General features: G+C 43.2%; 1 protein-coding gene across 1 annotated transcript in view; it reads right to left on the bottom strand.

Annotated features, from left to right (window-relative positions):
- Nucleotides 1–16526, bottom strand: part of keap1a (kelch-like ECH-associated protein 1a) — a 32053-nt gene extending 15527 nt beyond the window's left edge. Inside the window, exons 1-8 of the mRNA XM_084309945.1 lie at nt 16246–16526; nt 14432–14631; nt 10274–10430; nt 7150–7242; nt 6221–6367; nt 5747–5856; nt 4141–4270; nt 1496–1692 (exon numbers count right to left, since the gene is read on the bottom strand). Of these exons, the coding sequence (XP_084166071.1) occupies nt 1496–1692; nt 4141–4270; nt 5747–5856; nt 6221–6367; nt 7150–7242; nt 10274–10430; nt 14432–14631; nt 16246–16458 (1247 nt within the window). The 5' untranslated portion in view covers nt 16459–16526. The remainder of the gene's footprint in view (nt 1–1495; nt 1693–4140; nt 4271–5746; nt 5857–6220; nt 6368–7149; nt 7243–10273; nt 10431–14431; nt 14632–16245) is intronic.
- Between the last annotated feature and the right edge of the window lie 854 nt (nt 16527–17380).

Raw genomic sequence — 17380 nt, 5'->3', positions numbered from 1 at the left:
CTTCTATATCATCATTATCTATACTTCGATAGAGGTAACAACATCTAATCTATGTGGTGTGTGTGTGTCTTTGAGAGATATATTTAGCTGAAATTACCGTACTTTTCGGACTATAAGCCACGGCTTTTTTCCCCATTTTTCGACCCTGCAGCTTATATAACGGTGCGGCTTATATGTGACTCGACGTGACCAAACCCGAAAATGTAAAAATCGAAATATTGCTTTTTTGACTGCATTGAAATGTTATTTATCTGTTCCCTTATTTGCTAAACTTAATACAACTTGTAAATGAGTTAATTCTTGTTATTTGTCCGACAGTATTGTGTCCCAATGCTAATTACATATGGTAATTAAACATTAAAACACCTGCGGCTTATAGTCCAGTGCGGCTTATATATGTACACATCATTCAATTTAGCTGCTGCGGCTTATATTCAGGTGCGGCTTATAGTGCGAAAAGTACGGTACGTTTGGTTCTCCTACTTCCTACTTACTGTCTATCATTGTAAAGTAATACGATGAAATTGAAAGAATTGTTCTTAATTTGCCCACTAGTGCCTGTGAAAGACGGCTAATCAACATGGACCTGCCGGTAAGTCCGCCAGGGTTAAGTGGTTAATGTGCTTGCCTGGTTAAATAAGGTTAAATGAAAGGAAGCCTTACGATGAATAACCATACAACTCAATCCACATCACCACTCCGGCAGAGAAATGTGTCTGTGGGGGAGTAGCTAAATGAAAAAATCTCTTCAAACCTCCTTCAACAATTACTGTGCCCTTGAGTGATTAAAGGTGCTGAAAGTGGTATTTTCTTTGTTAAAATAAGTAGTCTACATGTTAAAATAATAGCTCTACATTCCTACTACAGCCATCACTGGTATTGAGTGTTTGGTCAGTAACATGGGTCTCCCAGTCCCTCCGCTCTGCAGTAAACAGAACATATATTTCCTTGTATCCCATTCCCACTTCATCCAATCAGGAGAGAGAACTCCACAGCAAAAATGGTCAAATATAAGAAATAAAAACAAATATGTGCTTGAAACAAGTAAAAATAATCTGCCAGTATATTTGGCTTGGCAAGATTTCTTGAAATAAGTTAAAAAAATAAAATCCTTTTTTTTTTTTTTATCATTTCTCCTGATTGGATAAAGTGAGAAGGGATACCAGAACATTTATTTTGTGTTTACTGCAGAGTTGAGGGACTGGGAGACCCATGTTACTGACCAAACACACTATATCAGTGATGGCTGTCAGAATGTAGAGCTATTTAACACTTACTTTAAACAAAAATACCACTTACAGCTCCTTTAACCAGCAACCGCTCCAGTGGAACTGCCCGGCGGCCAGCAGTAGGTAGGAGACTGTAGTGGCACCGGGCAGCTCGCAGGTGTGAGTGTATAATTAGAGTGTGAAACAGGACAATGCTGCAACATTTTTTTTTTTTAAATAATAAAAAAAGTTTAAACATTGAAAAAGGAATGTGAAAAGCCCCTCACTTCTCCACGGTGTTGTGATGCGTGGAGCCCTGGGAGCCGCCCACGGCGTAGATGCTGCCGTCCACCACGCCCACCCCCACCCTGTTCCTGGGGCTGTTCAGGGAGGCGTGCTGGGTCCACTGGTTGGTCATGGGGTTGTAGCAGCAGAGAGCGCTGGACTCCGTGTTGCTCTGAAGAGACAGGTTCCTGCCGCCCACCTGGAGTCACACAGAGGAGGAATGGAATCGCAAGTGGCTGGATTTGTGAGCATTTTATTATACACTGGAAACTAGGGCTGTCCCCGACTAAGGATTTGGATAGTCGACTTTGATTGGCCGAAATTTGCCGATAGTCGACTAGCAAAAAAACAAATATTATTTACTATATATATATATATTTTTTATTCCATTTGGGTTGTGGGGGGTGCTTAACACATCCTGCTCCAAAAACGTCGTACAACGTGATTCAAGTTCATGCTAATTCTGCCATTCCACGGCGTACGACGTTATTGAGATCATATTTCATTTTTTCGCCATGGTATTCAGAATGCCCTCACGGAGCCTGGTCTGATACAGTGGGAGCCTGCACAACTCTGCAACGCTTCAATACTGCGGCCTGGTGGATGATCGGCGAGTTACAACCGGAAATGGATCGAGTCGATCTCGGTGCACCGGGGAAATGCGTCCGGCACTCACATATTGTTGCGGGACTATAGACACACGTCCGTGTGTAGCGATCGCTGCCATAACGCAATAATCGATATGATTTGGGCGTTTATTATGATTATACAAACCGGAAATGGATCTAGGAGATCGCCGTCAAATAAGTGGGATCTTTTTCCTCCAGTCTCATCGGCGAACGGTAAGAGGACGCTGACGTCATTTTCAGCGCGTTTGTTTATTATTATTCATGCAAACTGCTCTGATTAATATATCACCCATACTACATAAAGCATTTACTGACGATCACGGAATTATAAATGACCCCCCCCCCCCCCGTTCATCCGCGCATGATAAGTCATAACGTTTAGGATCATGTACAGTTGAAATTTTTAATATAGCGTGTATCGCCAACAAACGGCAGTTGATAATCTATGCGTTTATGCCTATAACTAGCGTTCTAGGAAAACGATAAAAACATATTTATATTCTAGACGGTATTTTCGTATGAATCTATGAATGAAAAAGTAAAACGTTCCTACATCCTGAACGATAGATAATCGATGTTGAATGGGCCATAGTAATGTCAATTTAGCAATACAATTTAAAAAGTTATAGCCCTGCAAAGAAGGTAAACATCTCCATAGGCTTAGACTGGTGGCAGTGATCATACATTGATGGATATAAGCGTGGCAGTTAATGTGTTAATGTCTGAAGGAGTCGACTGAGGGCTTCTTGTCCTCTGATGGATACATCTTGATATTTGTCTAGTCTAGTGTGTTCATTAGATGGGTGAAATCCTCTTTCAGTGTCTCTGTGCCCGTTTTCTTAGGCAGTTAGCCTCTCTGGTATGTGCACCATTAGCGTTAGCCACGCTTCTAGGCTTTTGGAAAGAATGAAAAAAAAAAAATGTTTTAAAAAAAATATATATATATATTTTTTGCATTCGACTAAGAGGTTGGCAGTCGACTACAGCTCCTTTCGATCGATTAGTCGACTATTCGACTATTCAGGGTCAGCCCTACTGGAAACTTAATCGAAATTTGACAAGTGACTTGTAAACTCCTGTCACTCTTACTCTTAATCTGATCATTGTAATTAATTACTAGTAAAAAGAAAAAACTGTCTATCATTGTAAAGTAACACAATGAAATTGAAAGATTTTTTTCTTAATTTGCCCACTAGTGCCTGCGAAAGACGGCTAATCAACTGGTCCTGCCCATGAATCCGACAGGGTTAAGGGGTTAATGTGCTTGCCTGGTTAAATAAGGTTTAATGAAATGAAGCCTTACGATGAATAACCATACAACTCAATCCACATCACTCCGGCAGAGAAATGTGTCTGTGGGGGAGTAGCTAAATGAAAAACTCTCTTTTCTCCCTCAACAATTACTGCTTAAGCCTAGGCCTACTCTGACGCATCCAGCAAGAAGAATACTAGGCGTGCGAATGCGATCTATCTGATCATTGTAATTACTAGTGAAATTACTTCAATATAAAAAAAAATAATAATAATCAAACCAGGCGAACGCCCCGAACATTACCCTCAGTTCCACCACACCAATGTTCTCACGTACGGAATTAAAAGGGTGAGGAAATAAAGAGGTAGAAGCTCTTAAAGGAACATGCCAACATTTTGGGAAATCAGCTTATCGTCTTCTCCAGAGAGAGACAAGAAGATAGATACCAGTTTCCTTAGCACAATGAACGGAAGCCTAGGCATTGTCCAACTAACACCTCTCCCGAAGGCTACCCGTCACCATTCCCGTCCGCTTCCATTCATTGTGCTAAGCTAGGCTAACGTGCAGCCAGATAGCTTTCTACTGAACGCACAGAGGAAACTGGTATCTATCTTCTTCTTGTCTCTCTCTGGAAAAGACGGTAAGCTGATTTCCCCAAATGTTGGTGTGTTCCTTTAATACACTGTACGTACTGCGAGTGGAAAACAAAATCCTAATGTGACCATAATTACGTATTATGATGCCGCTCTATAGTCGGCCTACTGACCGTGTAGAACAGTCCAAAAAGCACGCTGGCCCCGAGGCCACTGCAAGGGGCGCCCATGTCCGCCAGCTTCAGCCAGGCTTTCCTCCTCGGGTCGTAGGCCTCCATGGTAGCCAGCGAGTGCTGTCGATACCTGAACAGGAGAGAAGCGAGGGTTAGTGGTTGTTATGTAACGCTGCAGTTAATTGTGTGCCCTGTGTTCCGGGTAGATTGGCAGAAAACAGCCAATTGAGAAGCTGCCTGCAGTGGGCTTAAAAGGCCCCTCCCCCGGGAGCTCCAGTAGCTCACCGCGTACCTCGAACGCTATTTCGGCGTCGGGGACAACCGTGCACGTCACGGATCTAGGGTAGCGAGTTCGACTCCCGGACTAGCCGTATTTTCTCAGAGTGTCTTTCCCCCCATCTATACCCCCATTCAACCTGTTTCTGTCGGTCATACTTGACCAGAAAAAGCGATAAACGCGAAAAGAACCAGCCGACTGGTCAAAGTAAAAAAAAAAAAAAAAAAAGGCCCTCCCCCCGCCCGCACACGCTCTCACTCATTTAGCCAGAAGACACCGTTGGAGCAGTGTCTTCCCCAACCACCACACTTTACCCTTTATTCACAGTTGTTTTATTAATAAATATGTAATTTTTGGTTTAAACTTGACCTTGGTTGTTTGTGTCCATTTATGTTGCTTCCCTGTGAGCCAGGGTTGTAACAGTGGTATAAAGTAAATACTGTATGTATAGAGCTACAATGCAAGACCATATAGATTCAGTTAGGGCTCGCTCAGATCTAATCAGACCTCGGCGCAGAGCGGTGCGTTGGTGTGGATGAGCCTTTTCGTGTGACTGTCATTATAAACATGAATGGACTGAATACACAGTGTTAAGTTCTAACTACTGAATACATGGTGTTAAGTTATAACTACTGAATACACAGTGTTAAGTTCTAACTACTGAATACACAGTGTTAAGTTCTAACTACTGAATACATGGTGTTAAGTTCTAACTACTGAATACAAGGTGTTAAGCTCTAACTACTGAATACATGGTGTTATGCTCTAACGACTGAATACACAGTATTAAGCTCTAACTACTGAATACATGGTGTTAAGCTCTAACTACTGAATACATGGTGTTAAGCTCTAACTACTGAATACATGGTGTTAAGCTCTAACTACTGAATACACAGTGTTAAGCTCTAACTACTGAATACACAGTGTTAAGCTCTAACTACTGAATACACTGTGTTAAGCTCTAACTACTGAATACATGGTGTTAAGCTCTAACAACTGAAAACATGGTGTTAAGCTCTAACAACTGAATACATGGTGTTAAGCTCTAACTACTGAATACATGGTGTTAAGCTCTAACTACTGAATACACAGTGTTAAGCTCTAACTACTGAATACACAGTGTTAAGCTCTAACTACTGAATACACGGTGTTAAGCTCTAACTACTGAATACACAGTGTTAAGCTCTAACTACTGAATACACGGTGTTAAGCTCTAACAACTGAAAACATGGTGTTAAGCTCTAACAACTGAATACACGGTGTTAATCTCTAACTACTACACAGTGTTAAGCTCTAACTACTGAATACATGGTGTTAAGCTCTAACTACCCGCCGGCCACGTAGATGAGCTGGGTGCCTCGCTGGGGTGCAGGGGGGAGGGGCTTCCTCAACGCCATCTCCTGGAAGATCTTCGACAGAAAGTCCTTACAGGAGTTGGCCTGGAGATTGAAGGAGTGAAGAGGAGAAAGAAAGAAAGAAAGAAAGAAAGAAAGAAAGAAAGAAAGAAAGAAAGAAAGAAAGAAAGAAAGAAAGAAAGAAAGAAAGAAAGAAAGAAAGAAAGAAAGACAGAATCAAAATTGAACAAATGATCAACCAAACAAAGGGAAGGATGACTTTGGTATACTGTCCATTGGAAACCTCAGATTTCATAAAAACAACCTAATTATCAGATCGACAGACTATTTTTTAAGTTACACATTGGGTTTAGAATGGGTTTCAAGGTTCTGAGGGTGAATAGACAACTATAAAAAAAAATTGGCAAAGCTGTCGCCGGGGAACAGAGGGCCAATAGTTGGACGGTACCTTGCTGAGGATGGGGCAGGACAGCAGCTGATTCTTCAGGAACTTGGGAGGCAGGGCGTAGATCCGGACGGCGTTCAGGAGGGCGTGGAGATACTGGGCTCTGCCCTCCACGTCCCAGCGGACCCAGTCTGTGCAGGCCTTGTACACCTGACACGGGTCGGTTGGTTGGAATTGGAAAATGTTAACATGCAGCGTTTTGTTTCAACCATCCACGTGTTGGTCAACTATACTGAGAATCTAACAGAGATAAACATTGGGGCCGGGGACAAAACACATGCTTCATTTCAGATGCACACACACACACACACACACACACACACGCACAGACAAACACACACACATCCATGCACACACACACGCACACACACATATACATGCACGCACGCATGCACTAAGGCTGAGCCCGAATGTTCGAACGTTCGAACGTTCGTTCGTTATGTTAACATTCGAATTCTAAATACAAATTGGAATTTAAATTTTTATATATATATATATATATATATATATATTTTTTTTTTTATGTTTCTTTTATGTGTCTATTCATTCTGTTTGAACCAATGTGGTTTTTCTTCACAGTTGCAGATAAAGATTAGGCTACACTAATATTATAGTATTAAAAAAAACTTCATATTAATTAAAGAAAGTTGATTTAATAAAAAAGAGACTCATTTAATCAGATTAATCACTTTATTCAAAACGAGGATTTAGTTTGAGGATATTAAAAAAAAAAAAAAAAAAGTAAAACTTTAATTAAAAAAATAACAATTATTAAAAAAGAAGGTTCGAACGTTCGTTCGTAAAACCCTGACGAAGTTCGAATCCCAAAAACAGGCTTCGGGGACAGCCTTAGCATGCACACACACACACACACACACATCCATGCATACACGCACACACACGGTATGAGATTGAGAGATGGCGCTACAGACCTCAGACTCACAGAGCACCTTGAGGCTGTCCTGGCTGATGAGCTCCAGCAGCTGACAGTGAGACAGACTGAAGAACTCCTCCACCTTGGTCACCTGGAGGACGGTCAGCGAGGAGGACAAGCGGTCAAATTCGAACTTTCCATAACGATGTACGGTTTTTGCAACCATTTCCACGGGACATATGAGGGCGACAGTGGCTCAGGAGGTTAGATGGGTCGCCTGGTGATGGGAAGGTTGCCGGTTCGAATCCAGCTCCTGCCCCGGCAGCGTGTCGAAGTGTCCTTGAGCAAGACACCTAACCCCTAACTGCTCCCGATGAGCAGGTTGGCACCTTGCATGGTGTTAAGCTCTAACTACTGAATTGTCACTCACACACCTCAGCCATCGGTGTGTGAGTGAGTGGGTGAATGTGAGGCATACGTTGTAAAGCGCTTTGGGTAAAACAACTATATAAATGCAAATTTATAAATTGGAAAAGGTCATGTATCACTTGGGCCCCATTGGACTGTATTAGATCCTGGTGAGAGGATGAAGCCATGAATGAAATTATGGTATATTATATACTACATATCAAGCTAAAAAGAAGTTAACCTGTCGTTAAAACCTTGACTAATCAACTATGAGGGGTGGGGTGTGATTATAAATGGTAAAATTGTAAATGGTGCATTTATATAACAGCTTTTATCCAAAGCGCTTTACAATTTTTGTTCCTCACATTCACCCATTCTCTCACACATTCACACACCCACGGCGGAGGCGACCATGCAAGGTGCCAACCTGCTCATCGGGAGCAATTAGGGGTTAAGTGTCTTTGCTCAAGGACACTTCGACACACTGCCCGGGAGAAGCCGGAATCAAACTGGGAACCTTCCGATTACCAGGCGGCTGCTCTACCTCCTGAGCCACTGTGATTATGCGATTATGCAATGCAGGAGTCAGTATGGGAGGGGTGGCGATGGGAGGACTGAATGAATGGATGAATGAATGAATGAATGACTGAATGAATGAATGACTTTATTAACAATATATAAAATAACATGTGACAGAAGCACAGTCTGGAAATACTGCCAAGGATGGACACAAAAAAGCTCAGAGCTTATTTCTAGGGATGTCCGATATTATCGGCCGATATCGGCATTAAAATGTGATATCGGAAAATATCGGTATCGACCTTTATTTACCCAGGCAAGCAAGTAAGAACAAATTCTGATTTGATTTATTGTCAAAAGTATGCATAATGTTGTGTTAATTCCACAACAAGAGATATGTAATGTTAATTACCTGAAATTATTCAGTTTTTTGGGGGGGAAACCCTGCATATATCGGTATTGGTTGATATCGGTATCGGAAATTAAGAGTTGGACAATATCGGTATATCGTATCTGTAAAAAAGCCAATATCGAGCATCCCTACTTATTTCCATTGTGGTTCTTGTAAGGGGGTAGGGGAACGAAATGCTTAGAATAGACATGCATCATACAGACATGACATCACAACACATCACATATACATAACATAGACGCATAAAAACATGTAAGGGTGCCTTTTAGCTGAGTATCTGGGTTAATTATAGTCCCTTTTGAGCCATGTCTTTAGGCTGGACTTGAATTTAACAGCACTGTTTGCAATTTTCAGGTCTGACTGGGCAGACTGTTCCAAAAGACAGCTGCAGAGTATAAAAATTACTCCTTCCCCATACAACTCCTGAATCTGACCGGCACGAAGTCAGTTGAGCTACGCCCTAGTTGAATATGCATGAGTGTCCCTGATACGGTTGAAGTAGTTGTTGAAGTACACTGGCACTACCCCGTGCACGATTCGGTGAACTAGGCACATCCCTATTTGGTTGACTCTGTCTTCCACCTTTAGCCATCTCATGCTCTCAAAGTGTGATGGGTCAAGGTGGGTTCGGGCGGGTCGCCTTAGTATTACCCTGACTAGCTTGTTTTGTGATGTTTTGTTTTGACCAGCTGTGACGGATGGGGTATTAAAATGTTTTTTATATATTGTATAAAGAAGCATTTGATGACACTGCAGCATCAGGTCTCCATGCTATAGTATAATAGTATTTATTTTTAGAGCATTAGCTCTTTGGAATAACCTGCCTCAAAACCTCTGCTGCATTTACAGTAGATTCACTTTTAAAAATAATCGTTTTTAAAATAATAAATTGTATTTAACACTGTAAAGTATTATTTATTTTTTTGTTTTGTTTTCTGTTTCTGTGCTTGCATGTAATTTTAGCCATCTTAATTGTTAGTTTCATTATGCATTGTGTGTTGAGTACTGACTTTTAATAATTTTGTTTTGCAATGTGTGTGGACCCCAGGAAGACTAGCTGGTTGCTATGGCACCAGCTAATGGGGATCCGTAATAAAATCAAAATCAAAATCAATAACAAGCCCCTGGAGACCTTTCCAGGACGTTTCCTGCGTGTATTTCATTACTTCTCTGGCTTGTATAGAAAGTGTGAAAAAAGCTAAACAATAAATCAGATATCACATGGGCCTGTGATTGATGATCATTTGAAGAAGTTGAATATCTCAAAAACTAAAGATGTGGCCATTGACTTAAGAAGAAGGTCAAAGGTCAGGGGGTGGAATGTCTTGGTCCTTTATCCTACGTTTTAGTATTTTTTTACCATTCATCTCTGTTTATCGTATCGATTCATATTGCACCTGTATTTCATTATAGTATGAGTCATTGTAATTATTTTACAGTTTTAATTGTGCCTTGCTGAAAGCTGAATTTGTGGGACAATACATATTTGAATTAAACTGGACTGAATTGAAATGTGTGTGCGTGTGTTTGTTTGTGTGTGTGTGTGTGTATGTGTGTGTGTGTGTGTGCGCACGTGTGTGCGCGCGTGTTTGTGTGTGTGCGCACGTGTGTGTGCGCGTGTTTGCGTGTGTGTGTTCATGTGTGTGTGCGTGTGTGTGTGCGTGTGCGCATGTTTGTGTGTTCGTATGTTCGTGTGTGTGTGTGTGTGTGTGTTCATGTGTGTGTGCTCATGTGTGTGTGTTCGTATGTTCGTGTGTGTGTGTGTGTGTGTTCGTGTGTGTGTGTGTGTGTGTGTGTTCGTATGTTCGTGTGTGTGTGTGGGCCGCCCCTGCCACCACGGTACCTCGTTAAAGTGTGTATTGATGTACTCCCGGCTCCGCTGGTGCAGCTCAGTGCAGCCGATCTCCTCGGCGAAGCGGGCGATGCCGATGACGTTGGCCGGCTCCAGGTGCTTGGTGAGGAAATCACAACAGGCTTTGGCCACATCCTCCATCTGGTACCTGGAGCAGCAGAGCAGAGGAACTTCACCCTGACGTCACGTAGACGTCTGAATACATGGTGTCCAGTTCTCTTCTTCAAAAAGAGTAACTTTTTGTCCCATGATTTCTAAGATCTAAGACGATTTTTGTTGTTAAAGGAACACGCCAACATTTTGGGAAATCAGCTCACCGTCTTCTCCAGAGAGAGAGACAAGAAGATAGATACCAGTTTCCTCTCTGTGCGTTCAGTAGAAAGCTATCTGGCTGCACGTTAGCCTAGCTGAAGCGGACATGTACGGGTAGCCTACCCAATACCCATTGTCCAACTAACACCTATCCCGAAGGCTACTGTATAGTTGATGGGATCGTAAGGAAGTCGAGAGGAGACTGGACTTTGATTTGATTATCGGGTACTTTATTCAGTAATATTAGGGAGTCACAAGGAGAAAGGAAGATCAGATAGGACGTCTCTAACATTTCACAATACCTTTGATATTTATAGACATTCAAGACCAGTTGATCAAATGACCAGAATGACACATTTAACAGGTGTGTCTTCTCCAGAATCATTCGATATATTACGTCACCGGACAAAGATGACGGGCTCCTCTACTCCCACCATCCTCAACCTTGACTACAGGTCATGGTGACCTGACTCCCACATTCTAGATTATGCTATCTTGACCTGCTTAGCCCGTTATCTCCCTGTTGTGACGGTGGTCTTGGAACCTTGCTCAGCTTTGACAAACACAACCCCCCCCCCCCACCTGTAAACAATCAGTCCTACAGATGTCTGTGGGGACAGCGTCCTCCCCTAACCCCATTTTGTCACAATAATGTAGAACTTAATAGTTATGAATTATGATATAATAGTACATTTTCCACTACACTACCTGTACGTGTCCGCTTCCATTCATTGTGCTAAGCTAACATGCAGCCAGATAGCTTTCTACTGAAAGCTTCTTGTCTCTCTCTGGATTTGGATTGGCGTGTTTTCTTTTAACCCTGACGTAGACGTCATTAGTCTCCACGTCTCCTTGTGAATCTGAACTTTCAGTTTAAAAGAGGCATCAATTCGATCCATTCAATTCAAGCCATCAATGCAGCCACGGAAACGCTCCCCCCTACCTCAAAGATCTCCTCACCCCAGAACCCTCTACCTGTAACCTTCGCTCCGCCAACACAAACCGCCTCCTTCCCCCCAGGACCAAGCTCCGCACCATGGGGGCGACCAGGCCTCGCCTATGGAACGCCCTCCCCGACTACCTCGGAGCACCACAGACCACTGCTTCCTTTAAAAGAGGACTTAAAACATACCTCTTCACGAAAGCCTTCCCTTAGTTTTAACCTTTGTATACATGCCTTGCCTTGTGTGTTGTATCCCCTTTTTAATGCTTTTATGTCTTGTTTCTTTAACTGCCTATGTTTTTAAAGTCTGTTTTTACTCTGTAGCACTCCGAGACTTGGTTTCCAGATATAGAGTGCATTATAAATTGAATGTATTATTATTATTATCAAACTTTTTGTCCCATGGTTTCTAAGAAGATTTTTGTTGTTAAGATAATGATTATCACTGCTGGCACTGTTGCCTCACAGCAGGAAGGTCCTGGGTTCAAACCCCGGCTACTCCGGTGTCCTCCCACACCGTAAAAGAACATGCATGCTGGGTATATCCTGCCATTGTCCTTGACGGAGGTACTGGCATTACAACTGGAGTTGGCTGCCCACTGCTCCTAAATAGTTAGGATGGGTCAAACTATTAGTTACTATTAATTAAACTATTAATATAATTCCGCTCCGGCCAGGCAGACCTCCTCCATCGCCCAAGGACCAAACTCTGCACCATGGGAGATCGGGCTTTCTGCTCATCCGCTCCCAGTCTGTGGAACGCTCTCCCTGACCACCTGAGAGCACCACAGACCGTGGATGCTTTTAAAAAGGGCCCCAAAACACATATTTTTAATAGAGCCTTTTGTTGATTTTTTTTCTAGTTTTAGCTCCACACATTTTATGTTATTTTACTCTTTTACTAGTTTTAGCCCTTCACATTCCCTGTTCTTTTTACTCCTTTACTAGTTTTAGTCTTGCTTATATTATGGTCTTCTTTTTTAATCTCTTGCTCGTTTTTATGTTCTTTTACACTGTATCGCTTTGAGATTTGTTCCACAATTATAAAGCGCCTCTACAAATTTAATATATTATTATTATTATTAAATGCAGAGGACGAATTTCCCCAAGGGGATTAATAAAGGTTCAACTCAACTTGGGTTAAGTTGGGTTCAACTTAACAACTCAACTATGTCTAATTACCGTCTGTACTGTAGTTGAGTGGAGAAAATGGAAACCTATGATCAGAGATAGTCACTCTTACATACTCTCTCACTCCTGGTGAGTGAAATTGGATTTTTCTGGGGACCCACCGGGAACTTCCCCCCAAGGACACCTTGGATGTTCCTGGTCCCCGCGTTGTGAAGCACCGTCTTAAACTATGGGTCAGAAGCCGATAGGAGTCACAGGCTTGTTTCTGGTGTGTCCATGCGAGATAAAAGTAATGGTATGTTAATGCCGCCTGGGCCCCGGGTGGCACTGGATTATTAACTCAACTCCAGTCCTGGACTGAAAAGGTGCTTTGTCCTCCTTCTTATCTAAGGAACACTAGGCTATCGGGCACAGAGCGGTATTAAGTTTTTGTTCTTATTTATTTTGTACCCAGGGACAGTGCACATTAATGAACATCTTCAGTTTCCACATCAATGTAAATGTGCCAGATTTGAGCTAATGAGCTAGTTTCCCTCTGTAGTCCCTGCCTACCATGCATGTCTTTATGGTGTGGGTGGAAAGTGGAGTACCCAGAGGAAACCCACGCGAACACAGAGAGAACATGTAAACTCCACACAGAAAGGCCCCCTGCTGGGGTTTGAACCCAGGACCTTCTTGCTGTGAGGCAGCAGTGCTAACCGCTGTGCCACCCTGCCGCCCTATAGCGGCATGTGTTATATAAGTTGTGTTGTATTTTCTGAAAAGACCATATACGTATAATTAATGTAACTACAGTACATAGTCCAATACTGTATAATGAGATCTTTACCATTGAATTATAAACATATTCATAACAGCTTATAAAGATGGGTCAACTGAATTTAGGCCACTAGGGGCATCACGCGTCATAACCCTTACCTTAACCCTAACCTTAACCTCACTGTTTATAAACCTAACCCTTACCTTAACCTCACTGTTTATAACCCTAACCCTTACCTTAACCTCACTGTTTATAAACCTAACCCTTACCTTAACCTCACTGTTTATAAACCTAGCCCCTACCTTACCCTTACCTTAACCTCACTGTTTATAAACCTAACCCTTACCTTAACCTCACTGTTTATAAACCTAACCCTTACCTTAACCTCACTGTTTATAAACCTAACCCTTACCTTAACCTCACTGTTTATAAACCTAACCCTTACCTTAACCCTAACCTTAACCTCACTGTTTATAAACCTAGCCCTTACCTTAACCTCACTGTTTATAAACCTAACCCTTGCCTTAACCCTAACCTTAACCTCACTGTTTATAAACCTAGCCCTTACCTTAACCTCACTGTTTATAAACCTAACCCTTACCTTAACCCTAACCTTAACCTCACTGTTTATAAACCTAGCCCTTACCTTAACCTCACTGTTTATAAACCTAACCCTTACCTTAACCCTAACCTTAACCTCACTGTTTATAAACCTAGCCCTTACCCTAACCTTAACCTCACTGTTTATAAACCTAACCCTTACCTTAACCTCACTGTTTATAAACCTAACCCTTACCTTAACCCTAACCTTAACCTCACTGTTTATAAACCCTTACCTTAACCTAACCTCAGTGGAGACCTCACATCCCACCCTAACCGAAAATAGAGATGAAAAAACCTTTTACGTGATCATACATTTTCGTAAAACTTTTTTACTTTGCGGCTTGCCAGTTTCGTGACAACCCCTCGGCAACAGCGTTCCCCCGCTCGTCAGTCTTTATACCTCATGGCGGCCAGCAGGACGTGGAGCACACACTTCTCCCCCACGGTGATGCGGGCGGTGTAGGCAAAGTCAATGAGCCTTCCCACCACCTGGGGGCAGACATCGCGCATGGTGACCTCGGCGGCGTGGCACTCCTTGAAGCTGCTGGTGAACATGGCTCTGAAGTAGGGGCTGCAGGAGGCCAGGACCACCTTGTGCACCTGGAGGCAGGAAGGGAGGGTGGTGGAGAAATCTACCAACACACGTCTCTCTTTCTGACACACACACACACACACGCACACACACACACACACACACCTACACACACACACACACACACACACACACACACACACACACACACACACACACACACACACACACACACACACACACACAAACACACCGTCTCTCCCTCTCTCTGTAAATGGACTGATAAATGGACTGCATTTATGTAATCGCTTTTATCCAAAGCGTTTTACAATTTATGCCTCACATTCAGCCATTCACTTACAGTCACACACCGACGGCAGAGATGGTAGTCTTTGAGGAAAAGGAGAGAGACACTTGCTCACTTCCCTCCTGCCTAGTCCCCTCCCCCGTCCCCCCCCTGCCAGGTTTGGGGATTCGAACCACTGACATTTCTGTCACAAGCCCGCTTCTCCAACCTCCGGGGCTACCTGTGAAAGTTGTTCCAAAAAACATCCTTTCAGATGTGTGCTTTTTTTGTTTGGAATGTTCTCTCGGAACGTCTCTCTCTCTCAAAATTCTATTCCTCCTTATTGGATTGCACGTGTGGATCGAACACCTCGAATGTCAAACACCTCTGTCTTCAACTGCCCTACACTGAAATCATAGTAATCATAATATATGTATATAACTACTACCTACCGCATACTATAGTCTACCCATATAACTCTGTATGATAGCATGTACAATAATGCTGTATATTATATACCTGTATATTTTTTTATTCTTACCGTATATATATATATATTGTGACAGATCTCCTCCACCCCCAAATGGATATGTGAAGGATGGGAGATACTTCTGCCACGGAAGGAGTAGAGTCAATTAGGTGGCTGATTAGTACTGATGGAACACACTTGTGCATCATTAGTCCACCCACATCTCACGTGCACACACCCAGTCCCACACACTACATAACCACTAGGTTAGAGAGAAGTAAGTTGAGCGGAGGTGAGGTTGGAGTTGTTGTATTAAGAGAGAGAGATTGTTATATTCGGAGTTGTAAAGGTGAGAGGTAGTAAGAGGAGAGGTAAAGGCGAGTAGGTGTTCTTTGTGTACTGGACCCTGGACTGGCTGAGATATCCCCTTGTGGTCTGACCCTGGACTGGACGACTACCCTGAATTCAATTGTGAACAATCCCTTTTTCACGTCGGCGAGCCTGTTTTGTGTTTTTGACCCTCGGACTGAATCACGACCATTCTTTTGCTTTTCCCCTCTGGATTTGTTTGTATTTGAACCGTGGCGAGCCTGATCACCCCCAGGTTCATCACAATATATTCACATCTATATCTTACTCTTTTTATTATTGTCTATTTAAAACTGAATCAAACAATAAACAAGGTGGCGTGTTGGGGTGTGAAAAACTGTGATTTTTTATGTCTGCACTTTATGTGCTCATTTTATATGCCTGTCTTTTTTCTGTTGTGAGAAGCACTTTGAGCTGCAGTTTCTGTATGAAAGGTGCTATACAAATAAAGTTTATTATTATTACTACATTTGAATCTAATTTAATCTAATCTGGGTGGAACACAGCTGAGATCCCTGTGGTTGGGACGGGGGATGGGGGATGGGGGGGGCATCTCACCTTGAAGTCGACGGTCTTGTCCTTATGCGTCACATGCAGCACCAGGTCGCACAGCATGTCGTGGCGTCTGAACTCGTCCATGGCCTTCAGCGCTCGGGACGCGTGGCTCTCGATGGTGTAGTCCAGGTAACCGGACCCGTGCATGGACGGCACCGCGATGGTGGAAAAATCGGCGTCCCGAGTCGGACGCTTCTTCCTCACGGGACAGTGCATCCTGGGAAGGGGGACGGGTCGTGTGGCAGGTTTGCTAGAGGTTTCGCGCGGGGGGGGGGGGGGGGGGGGGGGGGGTTCGGTTTTGCTGTTTGATCTCTATTGTCTCTCCCTTGCAGTTAGAAATAAATTGAGTTCTACACCCATTGGGGTCAATCTCTTTTTAGACAAACAGAGGAAGTCCCTTTGGACCTTTGGTTATTCAAGCTCACGGGTCAGAATAAAGACCAGTGGGTAAAGAAGATACCCTGGCGTCCATGTTTTCCCCCCCGAGGTTTGAAACATATACAATCCACTTCCATCTAGTTAGCAGAGCGTCTCCTGAATGATGTGTGAGGCTTGATAACAGTGTCATGCTACACTAAAGCCATGGGTCCCACCGGGGCAAATAAACAGTACTCCAGTGGAGCTCAATAGAGCCTTGTGTCTTGGCTCAGAAAAATGTCAAGCCGGTGCAAGCGGAGAGAAGTCCAGCTCAATGTGTTCTTGCACGCATGTGCAACTTGCAAGCCAAGGGTGAAATTGGACAGAATTCTCGTCCTGCTTCTCACGGATCCATGTTCCGGCAGAACATAACCGTAATAATTTTGACACCGAGGGCGTGGCTCCGAAGTCTTGAGTCAAATCCTCATCAAATTGACTGCCGTCGAATCAGATGTTAGAGATTTCCGTTGCGTTTTCTTTCACAGAGGAGGAAGAGTAATCCATTCTGGCGTTCCTGTTTCGTCCTCTGCGGTTCCTCAGAGTTCCGCGGGAAGAAGGGCAGCGGTCAGCCAGTGTGTGTGACATCACACAGGTGTGTGAGTTGGTCCAGGTGGGCGTGTCTTTAACTCTGTCAACAAGTCCTCTGGTGGCTGCGATGATGCTCCTGGAAAGACACGCCAACTATGTCAGATATGAACAACGATAAAACCTGTTAGTGTGA

This window comes from Notolepis coatsorum (assembly GCF_963971535.1).
Source record: "Notolepis coatsorum genome assembly, chromosome: 3".
In the NCBI taxonomy this organism is placed as follows: domain Eukaryota; kingdom Metazoa; phylum Chordata; class Actinopteri; order Aulopiformes; family Paralepididae; genus Notolepis; species Notolepis coatsorum.
This window is presented reverse-complemented; position numbering and strand designations above follow the sequence as displayed.